Source organism: Cynocephalus volans, chromosome 5, assembly GCF_027409185.1.
Source record: "Cynocephalus volans isolate mCynVol1 chromosome 5, mCynVol1.pri, whole genome shotgun sequence".
NCBI lineage: Eukaryota > Metazoa > Chordata > Mammalia > Dermoptera > Cynocephalidae > Cynocephalus > Cynocephalus volans.
The window spans coordinates 79,187,277-79,202,395 of NC_084464.1; the positions used below are offsets into that span (position 1 = coordinate 79,187,277).

Here is a 15,119-nt window from a genome sequence, read left to right on the forward strand (position 1 = left end):
TTTTCTGTGCAAGATAAAAGTAACCTTTATAATAGAAGCTACCTACTGACTTTAGTCACCTCTCCTAGTTGCCTTCCAGTAACCTAAACTACTTTTATTTTATTTTGTTTTTTGGCAGTTGGCTAGTACAGGGATGTGAACCCTTGACCTTGGTGTTATATCACCATGCTCTAACAAACTGAGTTAACTGGACAGCCCAATAAAATACTTTTGAATTAAACATAGCTTTTTAATTCATAGCTTTTAATTTGAGTCTGGATGGTGTATTAGTCAGGGTTCTCCAGAGAAACAGGACCAATAGGCTATATATATATATTTATGAAATTATAAAATAGGAGATATACATATAAAATGAGATTTATCATGAGGAATTAGCTCATGCGATTGTGGAGGCTGAAAAATCCATGATCTGTGGTCTGTAAGCTGGGGAGCTGATGGTGTAAATCCCAGTATGAGGGCAGGAGAAAATGAGATGTCCTAGCTCAAGCAGTGAGGCAGGAAAAAAGGGATGAATCATTCCTTTCTCTGCCTTTTGTTCTATTCAGGCCCTCAATGGGCTGGATGATACCACCCAGGTTGGGTAAAGCAATCTGCTTTAATCAGTCTACCATTCAGATGCTAATCTCATCTAGAAACATCCTTGAAGACACACCCAGAAACAGTGTCTAATCTGGGCAGCCCCCACTCAAATTGACACATAAAATAAATCATCATAAGTTTTCTATGTAGTCTTGCTTTACAAATGACGGAAGACAATGTTCTAATTAATGACATCTAAATAGTTTGTTAGATCTTTAAGGTGTCAGGGCCTAAAACACTTTTTCAGAGTTCTTTTAAAATTTCATCTGTAGGGTAATGCTTTTTTATTATAACCCAACCAAACCATCCTCATACACAGGACTTTATTTGGAGCCTTAGATATAATTCTTAAAAAGAATTAAATAAGCTCTTTATTTAGGAGAATAAATTAATTCTGCCTAAGCATCTCCCACAGTATCGGGATGCTGGGAGATGCAGTGTACACACACACACACACACACACGCTGGGAGATGCAGTGTACACACACACACACACACACACGCTGGGAGATGCAGTGTACACACACACACACACACACACACACACACCAAACATGCAAACACACACACATACATGCATACATGCACAGAGAAGGAAGAAACTTTGAATTTTAAATTTATACCACCACTCCTTACATAGGAATGAGTCTATCTGTGATAATAGAAATGCTCTGAGGTTTAATTTTTATGCTTTATGTTTAGAATGGATTCTCAAGTTTTATTTTTATATGGTATTTTTTTAAAAACCTACTTTGTAGCCCAGAATGTGAGAATATTAGCTTCCTTCTTTGAACTTGGAGTCTAAGTTTATGTTCACTTCACATATTAAAAACATAACCTGCAGTGGTGATAATATAACCTCTGTTTACTTCTCTGTGTTAACATCTATAGTTTAAGACATGTTGGCATGGCTCAGCCTGTTCATATGAAAGAAGTCTTCCTTTCTTTTCGGTATTCATTTTTTTAGGATCAGATTTTCACTAGGTATTTGGAATTGGCATGGTGTAAGTTTTCAAAATAAACTGCATAGAAAGATACTCTTCTCTGTACAGCTTACCCATAGCATGGTCAAAATTAGAACTCAGCCTCCATGTTTCTGAATTTTTACTTGCTTCCCTCAGTCATGGTGTTAGAAGGTGGGTGAAGAGTCTTTTTAGGCATGTGTTTTTTGCTTAATTTTAGATTATTACCTTTGAAGAGTATTTCTAATCCTTTGGATCTTGAGATTTGTTGAAATACTTGTTCTCCTTTGTTGTTAAATAGAACACACTGAAAAGCACCATAGCCCTCCATTTCTAGGAAATATCATTTCTCAAGTACTTGTAAATAAAAGTATTAGTAAGAAATCAGAATAAAATAAATAAATCAGTTTTCTGTTTATGTGAAAACTGCTAATAATAAAACATTACTTTCCTGTATAAGAATGATAGTCTCCTAATGGTCAACTCCTGGCATTTTTATTCAAGATTAAAAAATACATATATTTTTGCCTAATTTATGCCATATCTTTTACTGAGCTAAAAGTCTCCTATTTTATCACATCATCTGTAAGATTAGTACCATTGCATTATTATTTTTTTGACCAGTCTTCCTGAAAGTTTGCTGTAAAGTTTCTGCTCTCTTCCAAGCAGTGAATAATCATATTGCTTCAATAACAGATGCCTTCTGTTCTTAGTGGAAGTCTCTTTCCACTAGCAGGTAACAGTTATTGAGTGTTTACTGAATGAATTGAATATCTTGTGCTTTCAGGAGATATTCTAGGTCCTTCCATCAATGGCTTAGCCTCATTGATTCGGATGCCTTATGGCTGTGGTGAACAGAACATGATAAATTTTGCTCCAAATATTTATGTTTTGGATTATCTGACTAAAAAGAAACAACTGACAGACAATTTGAAAGAAAAAGCTCTTTCATTTATGAGGCAAGGTAAGCATTTTAGAAACCTACTTTTATTTGTAAAAAAAAGTTTTGGTTTTTTTTTTCTATGCAGGGTTCACTCTAGGCCATATTTCAGAATAGACGGATTTGGTCTGGTGTGTGATGGTGGAGCTAGATGGTGTTCGAATGTGCTGGAAGTATAAGCACTGGGGAGCTGTTACCATTCTTCCTTCAGATAATTGTTCACTGATTGCTGCTGAGATGTTTGTTAGCAATGGCTTAAGGAGTTAGTTTCTGGAGGGATTTGCATTATAATAGGAGATCTGAAAACTCTAAAAATGTAAAGGAATGAGTGTTCATTTATTCGTTACACATTTATGGAGTATCTCTTAGTACTAGGATTAGTTCTGGTGCTGAGGAAACAGAGGAAGTGAAGGCATTTCCTCCTATGGAATTCACTGTTCAGTGGAGAAGATAGTCTACATAAACACACATGATGTCGTGTGGCAGGGAACTTCTTGGTGCATTTAAAATGTCAAGCAGATGGGGGTTAAGAGAGAAATGTTTGTATGGGAAGGACCTGCTGGCCTCTCAGGAAATACCACACCGGTGATGACTGTCCCCCGACTCCTTGAGAGGTGGAAACTTCACAGACAGCAGATGCTTTATGTTGGCAACTTGGTAATAACAGTTAACATGAGTTGAGTGCTTACTATGTGGCGGGCAGTTGTTCTAAGCACTTTAGGTCAAATATCTCATTTAACGCTCACAATTAGTATTAGCATTTTTTACAGATGAGGAAGTTGAGGCACAGTAAAGTTAATTAACTTGCCCAAGGTCATATAGCATGTAAGCAGCAGAGCTGGGATTTGGACTCAGTATCTGGCCCCAGAGTCTGTGCCCTTAATGTTCACATCTAGGAGAAAATGAAGAGGTATGACATGTTTAGTAGTAGTAATAATAATAATAATAATAATAATGCAAATTTGATTTCCTGAAATACTTCAGAAAACAGCTCAAAGTTATAGCCTCAGTTTTGCATTTCCTTATTAGGGGACCTCTAGCAAGATCTCTGTTTGGCTTTTTCTGTCTGCATGATTTGTGTGATATACGCTGTCCATCAAACTCAGGAGGGCTAGAAGGGTTTATAGAAAGTGATTGGGAAATGCTTATTCAGTATAATCTAAGAAAAATATAGTTCAACACTTTCTAACTCTTAAGTTTTTTGTTTGCTTTTATAATGAATGGGTTAAATGCAAAATACAGGCAAGCTATTAGATGTTTTACTAACTTTTCCACGGAAGAATTAGAAAACTCAGTAAAGACGCCATTTAAATGTGAACTTTTCTTCCAGGATCCCTTATTATAGAGACTTGCTTATCCTCAAATAAATTCTATGTAATAATAGTCATAGCAACTAACTGTGTTTAAAATCTTTAAACATGTTTCATTTAATTCTCACAAAAACCTTAGGAGGTGTGTGTACTGTTATTAGTTCCATTTTACAGATGAGGAAATTGAGGCACAGGGAGGTTAAATAAATTACGCATGGTTACCCCCAGGTGGTCTGGCTCCAGAGTCCACACTCTTCCTCAGAACACCGTGGGATAATTCTAGTTTGCATTGTTCTTGGGTTGTTAGAAGCAATGAGATAGGATGGGAGAGGACCAGGAATTGATCTAAGATGCGTGGGTACCACCATCGTGGAAGAGGTCTCAGTGGGGGTTCTGATAGAATAATGAGGAAAAAACATGGGGTCCTGTAGGGGAGGAGACACCAAGGGTTAGAATCTGGGGTGTCAGATGAGACTGAGTGAGCTGTAAGGTGTTGGGTTCAAGTAGATGAGCTGGAATCTGTGTCCAAAGATCCCCCCGGGTAGGATGGCACAGATGAAGGAGAGTAGAAGTCAAAGGTGGCAAGGCAGGGACAATGCCATGCATGAGAAAACAAATCAAGGGACAATAGGGTTTGGAACTAGGGCCGAGTGTGACCTGAGTGCTGATGTGGGGAAGGACATAGTGGTATACTTTCCCTCAGATCAGGGCCTGGCAGACACTACGGATGGCCCGCAAACCCCAGAGGTGGTTAGGTCCTCCAGGAGATTGTCAAAGATCTAGCAGTTGGTATTTTCTGTACACACTTGTCCATCTAAAATTACCCTCTTTTATATGTATGTTTGTGAATCAGTCATATTTTAAATATATACATATAAGACCTGCTTTTTCCAAATTTTATTATAATTAAGTTTTAGAAGTGGTACCAAGTGCTCTCTGGTGGATTGTGTGCCATGCTAAACACATGTGAGATCTTTATACACTGGCATAATGGTTATAATTAAGAGATGAGTAAACAGTATTTGGGATTGTCATAATTTAACTTTGCACCTTTTGAAAGCAAGATTCCAATTCGTATTCAAGATTTAGTTTGTCAGGTTTCAAATAGAAAGCACATATAAATTAGACTGGTGCTTTATAATTTGGTATACATTCTTAGAAAGTGTCACATAATTCCGTATTTATATATGTTTTATGAACTGCAACTTTGGCTAATAAAACATTAATGCTTTAAAAAGAGAATAAATTTTAAATAGTTTGAATCATTTAAGGAATGATAACTCATCCCTTAAAAATAATTTGAGTTTGTGTCCTAGATACTTTGCTCTGGGTCAGCAGAGGTCCTCAGTATCTGTTCTTTTCTGAAAGTAGCTCTAGTCCCTCAGGCCAGTCCTGGCCAGGCAAGTGCTCAACTGTAGGTTTTCAAAGCAGCCCCTTGGTCTCTCTGCTGGTTGCTTGGGATCTTTCCTCACATTTGTTGGTTGTTAAAGGTGGAGAGTGTGCAGAGGGTAAACAAAGCTTTGTTCCCTAAATGCCAAATAGTCTTCCAGGTTGTTCAGAATGGTGAGCACTACTGCTGTAAGAAGTGTTACTGGGCTCAGGTCCAGCTGCTGCCTCCTTGAGAAGGAAGGAAAAAAAATTCAGAAGTCAAGTGTTTGGTGTTAGAAAAGCAGATGTTTTCAGCTGAAGGAGATAGTAGGCTATCCCATCTCAAAGATTTACATTTACTGAGGGGTTTTTAAAGGAAGGGTTGAGGGAATGGAATGTGGGAGGTGAAAATCAGGAGAGCAGGAGACGTGAGTTACAAGGGGTCTGTTTCTGTGGGTCAGGTACAAGGTCTTGCCAAGGCCTCATCTGGTTTCTGTTCTCATCTTTGCTGTTATCTCAGGACACTGCAAGGTTTTGATTTGCACCGGTGTACTTGGCTGGTGCCCAAGGTCAGCTTCAGTCATTTGGCCTTGATCATTTCTCAAAACTCTACAAGTCTCACAGAAAGTACTGTTAGCTTTGCAAAGTACTAATTAGCTTCTTGGCCTTGTTTTCCTCCTTGGCGAGTGAGATAAGAAAGTCAGGGGATGGGAAGAAAGAGTGGAGAGAAAAAACTGTCCTTTTAAAAATCCTCCACTCCCCTGCAGCCCAGGGAGCTTTAGGTCCTAACATGGCTTCAGTCCTGCTCACTCCAACAGTAGGAGAGTCTGGCCTTGGGAGAAAGTAGAGTACAGGGGTTCCAGCACTAGCTTTTGAGGCAATTAGACCTGGGCTCCTAGTCCTGGCTCCTACCTCAGACCAGTTTCTTCAGCCTGTCTGAGGCAAGTCAGGGATAATAAAAGAGCCCACTTGGTAGGATTCAATGAGATGGTTTAGCACTTTATTCAACGCATAAGTGTCCAACAAATGTCAGTTGTAGTACAGTTAGTTGCTTGTAACTAGGGAATTAGGCTCTAAAATCAGCAAGCAAATCCTGTCCATTCTACCTCTAAAAACAAACGTGAAATTCTTCCACTCCTGTCCATCTCACAGCTGAGTGTTCCACCCAAACAGCATCACTGCTCACCTGGACTACCCCAGTGGCTTCCTAACCAGTCTCACTGCTTCTGTGTTCAGTCCCCTTCAATACATTCTCCACGTATTGTAAAAGGGATCTTTTGAAAATGTGAAGATCCTGTCACTTCCTTGCTTACAATCCTCCAGTGGGTTCTGGGCCCCAGCCTACAGGATCCTGAGTGAGCTGGCCTCAAGCCTCCGTCTTTAGCCTCATCTGAAGCCACTCTCGGCAGCTCCCTTTCTGGTTGCTTCCGGAACACTCCCAGCTCCACGGTGCTTCAGGGCCTTTAAGCTTGCCCTTTCTTCTCCTGGGATGCTCTTCCCCCAGACCCTTCTGTGGCTAGCTTTCTTTTCATCATTCAGGGGTGTTTTCTTCAGGGTGCCCTTCCCTAACCATTTAATGACTCTCATTAATATTACTCTTTTATTTTCTTTACTTAACATTATTTAAAATTATCCTGCCCATCATCTGTCTCCTGGACTTAGAGGATGAGCTTGGTGACAGTGGGGACTGAGTTTAATCTCTTCTCCATTACATTACTCTATGGGCACCTCAGTAAATACAGAATGGATGAATGAATTATCACCAGTATTAAATTCTTTCAGCCCTGGGTTCATCATTCTAATGTGGAGATTGGGTTCTAGAAGATCTCTGAAGTGCATCCACAATATAGTGATTGTCTGTAGACACTAAAGGTTCTACCTGGCTTTGGTATGTTCTTGTAAGCTAGGAAATGTGACCAGGGATTTTAGTGTGTTACCCTTTGAACTGGTGAAGTGGCTGATGAAAGCCAGCACAGTGGAGCTTCTCAAACTACGTCATCTCACATGCTGAACTAAATTACATTTCAAAGTAGTGACAAAAGCTTCTTGGTATAATGCTTTTCATTATGAAATCAGTGTCTTGTTTCAGAGATTCTCTTTTTTCTTTTGCCATCACATTTGCCAAGTCCTTTAAATATACTGTAGTTGTTTTTATTTTTTAAGAAATTAAAGTGGCTTTGGTGTGAGTCATGATTATATTACTTAAATGTCATTTATGAATAGCACATTGTTTTACTTAAATCATGCTTGGCCCAGGAGCCCTGTAACCTAACCCATTGTTTTTTTGCTCAGAACAACAGCTACATCACTGAAGTATTTTTTGTTGTCAGGAAGAAAAATAGAACCATAAAACAAAAACTTTTTGATAAGGACTGGAAATCCTGAAGCTGTTAACTGAAGATTTAAACCACTTGTTTTCTTCAAATATTTAAATCAGTGCCTGCAGCTCAGTTACTCAAGTGATACTCAGACCAAGTCTAGTTGAAACACATTATATTTTCTTTATCACAATAAAAGCAGGAAAAAAGTAGGCTTCAGAATTCTGATGCTGCCTTGAATATTACAAGTATGGCTAGAGAGAAAAGTGCAGAAACTTAAAAAAACCCCGAAGATGGTAATGTTCTCACTTTCCATTTCATGTCATAGAAAGTGAGGAAGTTGATGATGATTACTTTTAGTACAGACAGTATTTCTATCAACTTCTTTTACCAGAGTGTTATGGACAGGTCAGGCTCGGCTTGCCCTCTCGCCTTAAACAAATGACCTGAAAGTCCAAAAGTTGATGCAAGGATTGGAAGGTTTATTCAGATTACTGGTACTCAACTAAATGTCTAACCAAGGAAATAAAGAGAAAGAGGAGCAGTGGGGTCCAGGCAGTGGGGGCCAGTTTAGCCTAGTCCTTATCGGCGGGGCCAACCTATTCCATTAACAGTAATTGATAAAAGCAGTTCTCCCCACTGTTTTCAGCATAAAGAAGAAAAGTATCGACTAGATTTAAATCAGGAAAATAAAGGATAGCCAGGACCCCTCCAGGATGCTCCTATACAGACGTGGATACAATCCAACCAAACAGAAGAGGGCTCAGAAAATCAGAGAAAGGTAAAGAGAATAAAGCATTGCCTTGTCAGAATTTAGGCCAGGGACTCCAGGAGAGAGATCTATCAGCAGCAGAGACCTGGGAGCATAATAGTCCCAGTGGCCACTTGCCTCTTGCAGCTGGAGTCCTCTCCCGTGCCCAAAGCTTTCCAATTTTTGCCAGTGATTAAATTAGGCTCTCGGATTCCAAACTCATAGAAATAAAAAATGTGCCCACCAGTAAAGCAAGCAAAGCTTTACTAAAAGAGGAGATGGACTTATGCATAAAGGGGGTAGCAACAGTAAAGCTAGCCCCCCAGGGGAGCTGTTCAGGGTTTTTTGTAGGGAAAGGAATTAAGGGGTGGCAGGCCAGCATCACTGGAGGTGGTCCATTCTGTACTTCCTGGTTGCGTCATGGGCTCATGCTCAGTAGGCAGTGCTGTTCATCATGGTCACCCCAGGAGGGTCATTGTAGCAGTCACCTTGATGCTTTGTGCACAGGTGGGAATTCCTAAAGGGGTCTTAAGGTTAGTCTGTAACTTTTACAATTATAGTAAACAAGCCTTGGGGAGGCGTTTTGCAACTCAGTAAATATCTGTTTCCTCTCTTATCTCAGTCTATTTTATCAGGGCAGCCCATGGGGTAATCATTTGCCCTGAGGGGTCTCATGACTGAGGAGTGGAAAAGTAACAAGGTGTCCTCTGCAGGGAAAAATGGAGTCAGTTTGGTTCACAGGCCTAGCCTTACTCTGTTTCAAGAGAAAGTGCTTGATGTAGTCAGAAAGAGCTGATTTTACTTCTGTTTACATGTGATTTGACACTTGAGGTAAACCAAGTCAAATTATGTTTAGAACACTGAAATTCCGTGTTCCCAGGCATAGTAATTTCATCTTTTTAATGATAAATTCTGAAGCTTTTACATTCACAGTTATTCCATAGAAAATTCATGACCCAGTAAAGTAGGTATTTTATCTGGCCCATTGTAAATAGCAGTTCAGGGGTCATTATCCTAACAGCTTCTTGACTTCTTCTGTATTTCAGTTTTCAGAAGTGTCTGATAATTCTGATAATACTGTTACTTTCCAAAACTCAGGAGCTAGTCATTAAACTATTAACTTAAAGGTGAGACCTTTATTTCCCTATAAACTTTTGGAGAAAACCATGTTATTGCCTTTCTCAGCTATTGTGATGAAACGTCTCAAACTTAGATGACTACACTGGAGTATTGAATTACTGTATCAACAGCAAACCTTACAGTCCTTTTCTGCTGTCAGAGAGGAAATTAGACCTGACACGCTGGGATGCTTTGGAGGACAAACCACTGAAAGTTCTCCCGCGCTGCACGGCTGGTTTAAGATGAGGAAGGAAACCTTGCAGGAGACCCCAAGCAGGAGAGTCTTAGACAACCTTCTCTCTAGGTTCTCATTATCTCCATTATTTTTCCATGGGAGCAGAGCTGAAGGTTTGGCTAAACCTCAGTTTCATCTAAACCGGCTCAAGAAACTCACTCCACAACTGGAGATTATATGTGGCTCCTCTCATCCTCTGGACTGGCTGCCTCTAGTGGAAGAATGGTTCTACTTGTTGATATTAATGGGGAATGTTGGAGGTCAGTCACCTGAGGGGTAATTTCCCTAAGCACTGATCTCATCTCCATGATCTCATCTCTCTGGCCAGTTTTACAATATCTCATACTTGGAACTGCAGTCGTTGTTGTGATGTGGGGGCTTAGAGGCACATGGTCCTCTCCTCGAGACTGGTTCTTCTTCTCACAGAAGTACCTCCTGTAGTAATGGGGGGCCTCAAATTTCCCTTCTGTCCCTCCCCTCCTCTCCCCACCTTTCCCCCCCCTTCCTTCCCCCTCCCTTCCCTTTTACCTCCCTCTTCCTTTCTCTCTCCTGCCCCCTTTTCTGTTAGATTGAGTTCACAGTTAAACTCTGGTTATCTGGTGGATTTTGTCCTGAATTGGAAATTGAGGGAGAATGTCATAAATTCTTTTGCTAATTTCCTTTGTGAACATTAAAAAAATTATTCTGTTTCTCTGTGATTTGACTGCCTCTGAAAAATGAAGAGATTTTATGCTGCATTTTTTCAAGGTTATATGAAAACTAAAAAGTGAACTAGGTTAGTGTTAATAATAATGCCAATCATTTAATTTTTTCCATTCTTGTTTATTTTTTGAATATGTAGAAGATTGACATGCTTCCAAAAGTCAGATATATATTAAAATATTCAAAAAGGTGTCTCTCTTCCTCTCCCTTTCCTTCTTCCTACTCCTTGTAGGTAACCTACTTTATTAGTTTCTAGTTTATCTTCTCTCTCTCTCTCTCTCTCTCTCTTTTTCTCTCTCTCTCTCTCTCACACACACACTTTTTGCAAAAATAAACATATACATGTATGTTTTCTAATTTCCACTTTTTCTTACACAAAATGGTAGGTACTACTTGTATATATGCTATTTTAGACTTTGCCTTTTTCACTTCACAGTGTATGCTCAGTGTTCGCAGAGATATTTAATTTCAACCAATCTCTGATTTGGGGGAATTTAGGTAATTTCCAATATTTTACTATTACAAATAATGCTGCAATAAATAATCTTCTACATATATATTCTTGTATTGTTGGAGGTATATTTTCAGGTAGAATACCAAAAGTGATATTAGTGGGTTAAAGGGTAAAAACATTCTTTCATATAGTAAGTAGATGTACCGTTCTGAATTTCCTCTAGCAATGAATGAGTACTGTTTTCCTCATAGCCCATTCAACAGAATGCGCGTTCAAACTTTTGAATCTTTGGTAATCTGATGGGTGAGAAATGGTATCTCAGTGTAGGTTTAATTTGCATTTCTCCTATTAGGAAGTTGAACATTTTTTCACATATTAAAGTCTATCTTTATATTTTTGTCTTTTATGACTTGTCTGTTCTTGTCTTTTGTTTACTTTTCTCTACAGGACTTTTAAAAAATCTTTTTCTTTAAATTTAAAAAAGTTCTTTGTATATGTATATATAATATTAAATATAAACACGTAAAAAATATTATACACCATGATCAAGTGGGATTCATCCCAGGGATGCAAGGATGGTTCAACATACACAAATCAATAAATGTGATACAGCATATCAATAAAATAAAGGACAAAAACCATATGATCATCTCTATAGAAACAAAAAAAGCTTTTGATAAAATTCAATATCTCCTCATGATAAAAAGCTCTCCATAAATTAGGTGTAAAAGGAAAGTATCTCAACATAATAAAAGCCATATATGAAAATCCACAGCTAACATTATCCTCGATGGGGAAAAGTTAAAAGCTTTTACTCTAAAAACAGGAACAAAACAAGGATGCCCACTCTCACCACTCTTATTTGACATAGTACTGGAAGTTCTAGCCAGAACAATTAGGGAAGAGAAAGAAATAAAGGGCATTTAAACTGGAAAAGAGGACGTTAAATTGTCCCCGTTTGCAGATCTTATATATATAGAAGAACCGAAAGACTTCACCAAAAGTCTCTTAGAATTGATAAACAAATTCACTAAAGTTGCAGAATATAAAATCAATATACGAAAATCAGTAGTGTTTCTATACATCAATGATGAACTAGTGGAAAAAGAAATTAAAAAAACAATCCTATTTGCAGTAGCTAGCAACGAAATAAAATACCTAGGAATAAATTTAATCAAGGAGGTGAGAGATCTCTACAAAGAAAATTATAAAACACTGATGAGAGAAATTAAAGAGAACACACACGAAAATGGAAAGACAATGCATGTTTCCATGGATTGGTAGAATTAATGTGAAAATGACCATATAGATTCAATGCAATCCCTATCTAAATACCAATAACATTCTCCACAGAAATAGAAAAAACAATCCTAACATTTGTATGGAACAACAAAAGATCCTGGACAGCCATAGCAATCCTGAGTAAAAAGAAGAAAGTGGAAGACATTACACTACCCGCCTTCAAAATATACAAAGCCATAGTAACCAAAACAGCATGGTACTGGCATAAAAACAGACACATGGACCAACAGAACAGAATATAGAACACAGAAATAAATCCATGTATTTACAGCCAACTGATCTTTTACAAAGGTACTGAGAACACACATTGGGGAAAGGACAGCCTCTTCAATAAAGTGCTGGGAAAACTGGATTTCCACATGCAGAAGAAAGAAACTAGACTCCTATTTCTCACCAATATTCCCAAATCAACTCAAAATGGATTAAAGATTTAAATGTAAGTCCTGAGATTATAAAACTTCTAGAAGGAAACACAGGGGAAATGCTTCGGGATGTAGGACTGGGTAAAGATTTTATGAATAAGACCTCAAAAGCACAGGCAACAAAAGCAAAAATAAACAAATTGGATTTTATCAAACTAAAGAGCTTTTGCACAGCAAAGGAAACAATCAACAGAATGAAAACATGCAGAATGGGAGAAAATAGCTGTGAAGTATGCATCTGACAAGGGACTAATATCCAGAGTACACAAGGAACTCAAACAACTCAACAGTAAAAAACCAAATAATCTGATTTAAAATGGGTAAAGGAGCTGAAAAGACATTTCTCAAATGAAGACATACAAATGACCAAAAGGCATATGAAAAAATGCTCAACATCACTAATCAGAGAAATGCAAATCAAAACCACGTTGAGATATTATCTTGCTCCAGTTAGACTGGCTGTTATAAAAAAGACAGAGAATCACAAATGCTGGTGAGGATGTGAAGCAGGGGGAACCCTTATACTTTGCTGGTGGGATTGTAAATTAGCACATTATGGAAAACAGTGTGGAGGTTTCTCAGACAACTACAGATAGAACTGCTATAAGATCCAGCAATCCCACTACTGGGTATACACCCAAAGGAATGGAAATCATCATGTTGAAGAGATACCTGCACTCCCATGTTTATTGCAGCTCTGTTCACAATAGCCAAGATATGGAACCAAACTAGATGTCCATCATCGGATGACTGGCTAAAGAAAACATGGTACATATACACGATGGAATACTACTCAGCCATAAAAAAGAATGGAATTCCGCCATTCATAGTAACATGGATGAGCTTGGAGAAAATTATGTCAAGTGAAATATGGCAGGCACATGAAGAGAAATACTGCATGTTCTTACTCATATGTGGGAGCTAAACCTCTCACTCCCAATTAATCAATCAATCAATCAATCAATAAAAAATACATACATACATACACTAGATAGGAAAAATAAGTTCTATTGGTGTACAGTTGAGACAGGCATCTATAATTAACAATAATTTATTGCATGTTGCCAAACAAACAGAAGAGAGGAGATCAAATGTTCACATCACAAAGAAATGATCAAGTTTTGCAATTATGAATATGCTAATTACCCTGATTGATCATCACACATTGTATACATGTATTGAAATATAACTGTATCCCATACATGTGTACAATCAACACCTTTCAATAAAAAAATAAAAAGTTCTTTATATGTGTATATAGTATATACACATATAAATAAAATTAATATATTAATATTATTTGTATTAGCTATTTGTCTATATTACATGTTGCAAATATTTTCTTTTAATTTGTTATTTGTTTTTTAATCTCACTTATAATATGTTTTACCATGGAAAAGTTTACAGTTTTTTCTTATAGTCAGATTTATCAGTTTTTTATTTTATCACATATGGTGCTTAGAAAGCCTTTTCCTACCATTAGAGATTAATGCCTATTATTTATTGAGAACTTGCCATGTAAAAGGAACTATAATAATAAGAACTTTTTATGTATTATCATGTTTAATCATTGAAGCAGCTTTGTGAACTACTAGGAGACAATGGCTTTGGAGCCAGACAGACCTTGGCTAATTCCTAGCTTCACTCCTTACCAGCTGTGTCACCTTACACATGGTGTTTGTATGTTTTAAGTACCAGCTTTATCATCTGTAAAAAGGGGATTATAACAGCATCTACATCATAGGGTTATTGTAAGAATTACCTGCGTTCGTACCTCCAAGGGGCTTTGAACAGTTTCTGACACCTGGTCAGTATTGAATAAAAGTTGGCTATGTAATTACTGTACTGTTTTGTTAGGCAATTTACGTTTTGTTAGGCAATTATGAATAATTACTTGTAGTTATTGATACTTCTAAAATATGGTATTTGTAAAGTAAAATTTGTTAATTACTAGAATTTACTGGGGATCGAATTCAGTATTTTACAGTTGAGTACCGTAGTCATGCTGCAAAACTCATACTGTGCATCCTCACCTGCGAATAGTGGAATCCTGTAATTTTCAGGGAGCATTCTGTATTATCAGAGAGTCACTGATAATGTCTTGAGCTGGAAATGTTCCTGTTTATGCTTGCCTTTTAATCATAAATTATTGCTATTTTAACTTCATTTGCAGCAAGTTATTTTACTGTGCATGTTTGCTGAATCCTATAGTGTTTGGCCTATGATTTCTCAGTCACAAAACTTTGAGATCTTTGGTCTGTATTACTCTGCAGATATGAAACATCTGCCTTTTATTTGCAATCACTTATTAGCAACCATTGCTTTGCAAATATGAAACATCTGCTTTTATTAGAGCAAATATATGAGCCTTCACCCTTTCCCCAATTTACTTCTATAGCAATACTTCATTACCACCACCACGCACTTTTTCTTCTTTTTTAGTGGAAATGTAGAATTGGTGTGGTAGACAGACCAGTTGGTCTTTTGGTATACCTCAGTTGGCCGTGGACAAAAAATATAAGAGCCATTTTCTCAGATTAACATTTTCTCCTCTCTATTGCTGTCCTAAAAATAAAAAGTATTTTTACTTTTACTTTGGCCTTAAACTTTAATTATGATACTCCAGATAGTATTTTTCTTAGGTAGCAAACAATTTT

General features: G+C 37.6%; 1 protein-coding gene across 3 annotated transcripts in view; it reads left to right on the plus strand.

Annotated features, from left to right (window-relative positions):
• Positions 1-15,119, plus strand: part of CD109 (CD109 molecule) — a 119,066-nt gene that overhangs the window by 79,042 nt on the left and 24,905 nt on the right. For all 3 annotated transcript variants that reach the window (XM_063097479.1, XM_063097480.1, XM_063097481.1), the window contains one exon: positions 2,329-2,505. In XM_063097479.1, the coding sequence (XP_062953549.1) occupies positions 2,329-2,505 (177 nt within the window). The remainder of the gene's footprint in view (positions 1-2,328; positions 2,506-15,119) is intronic.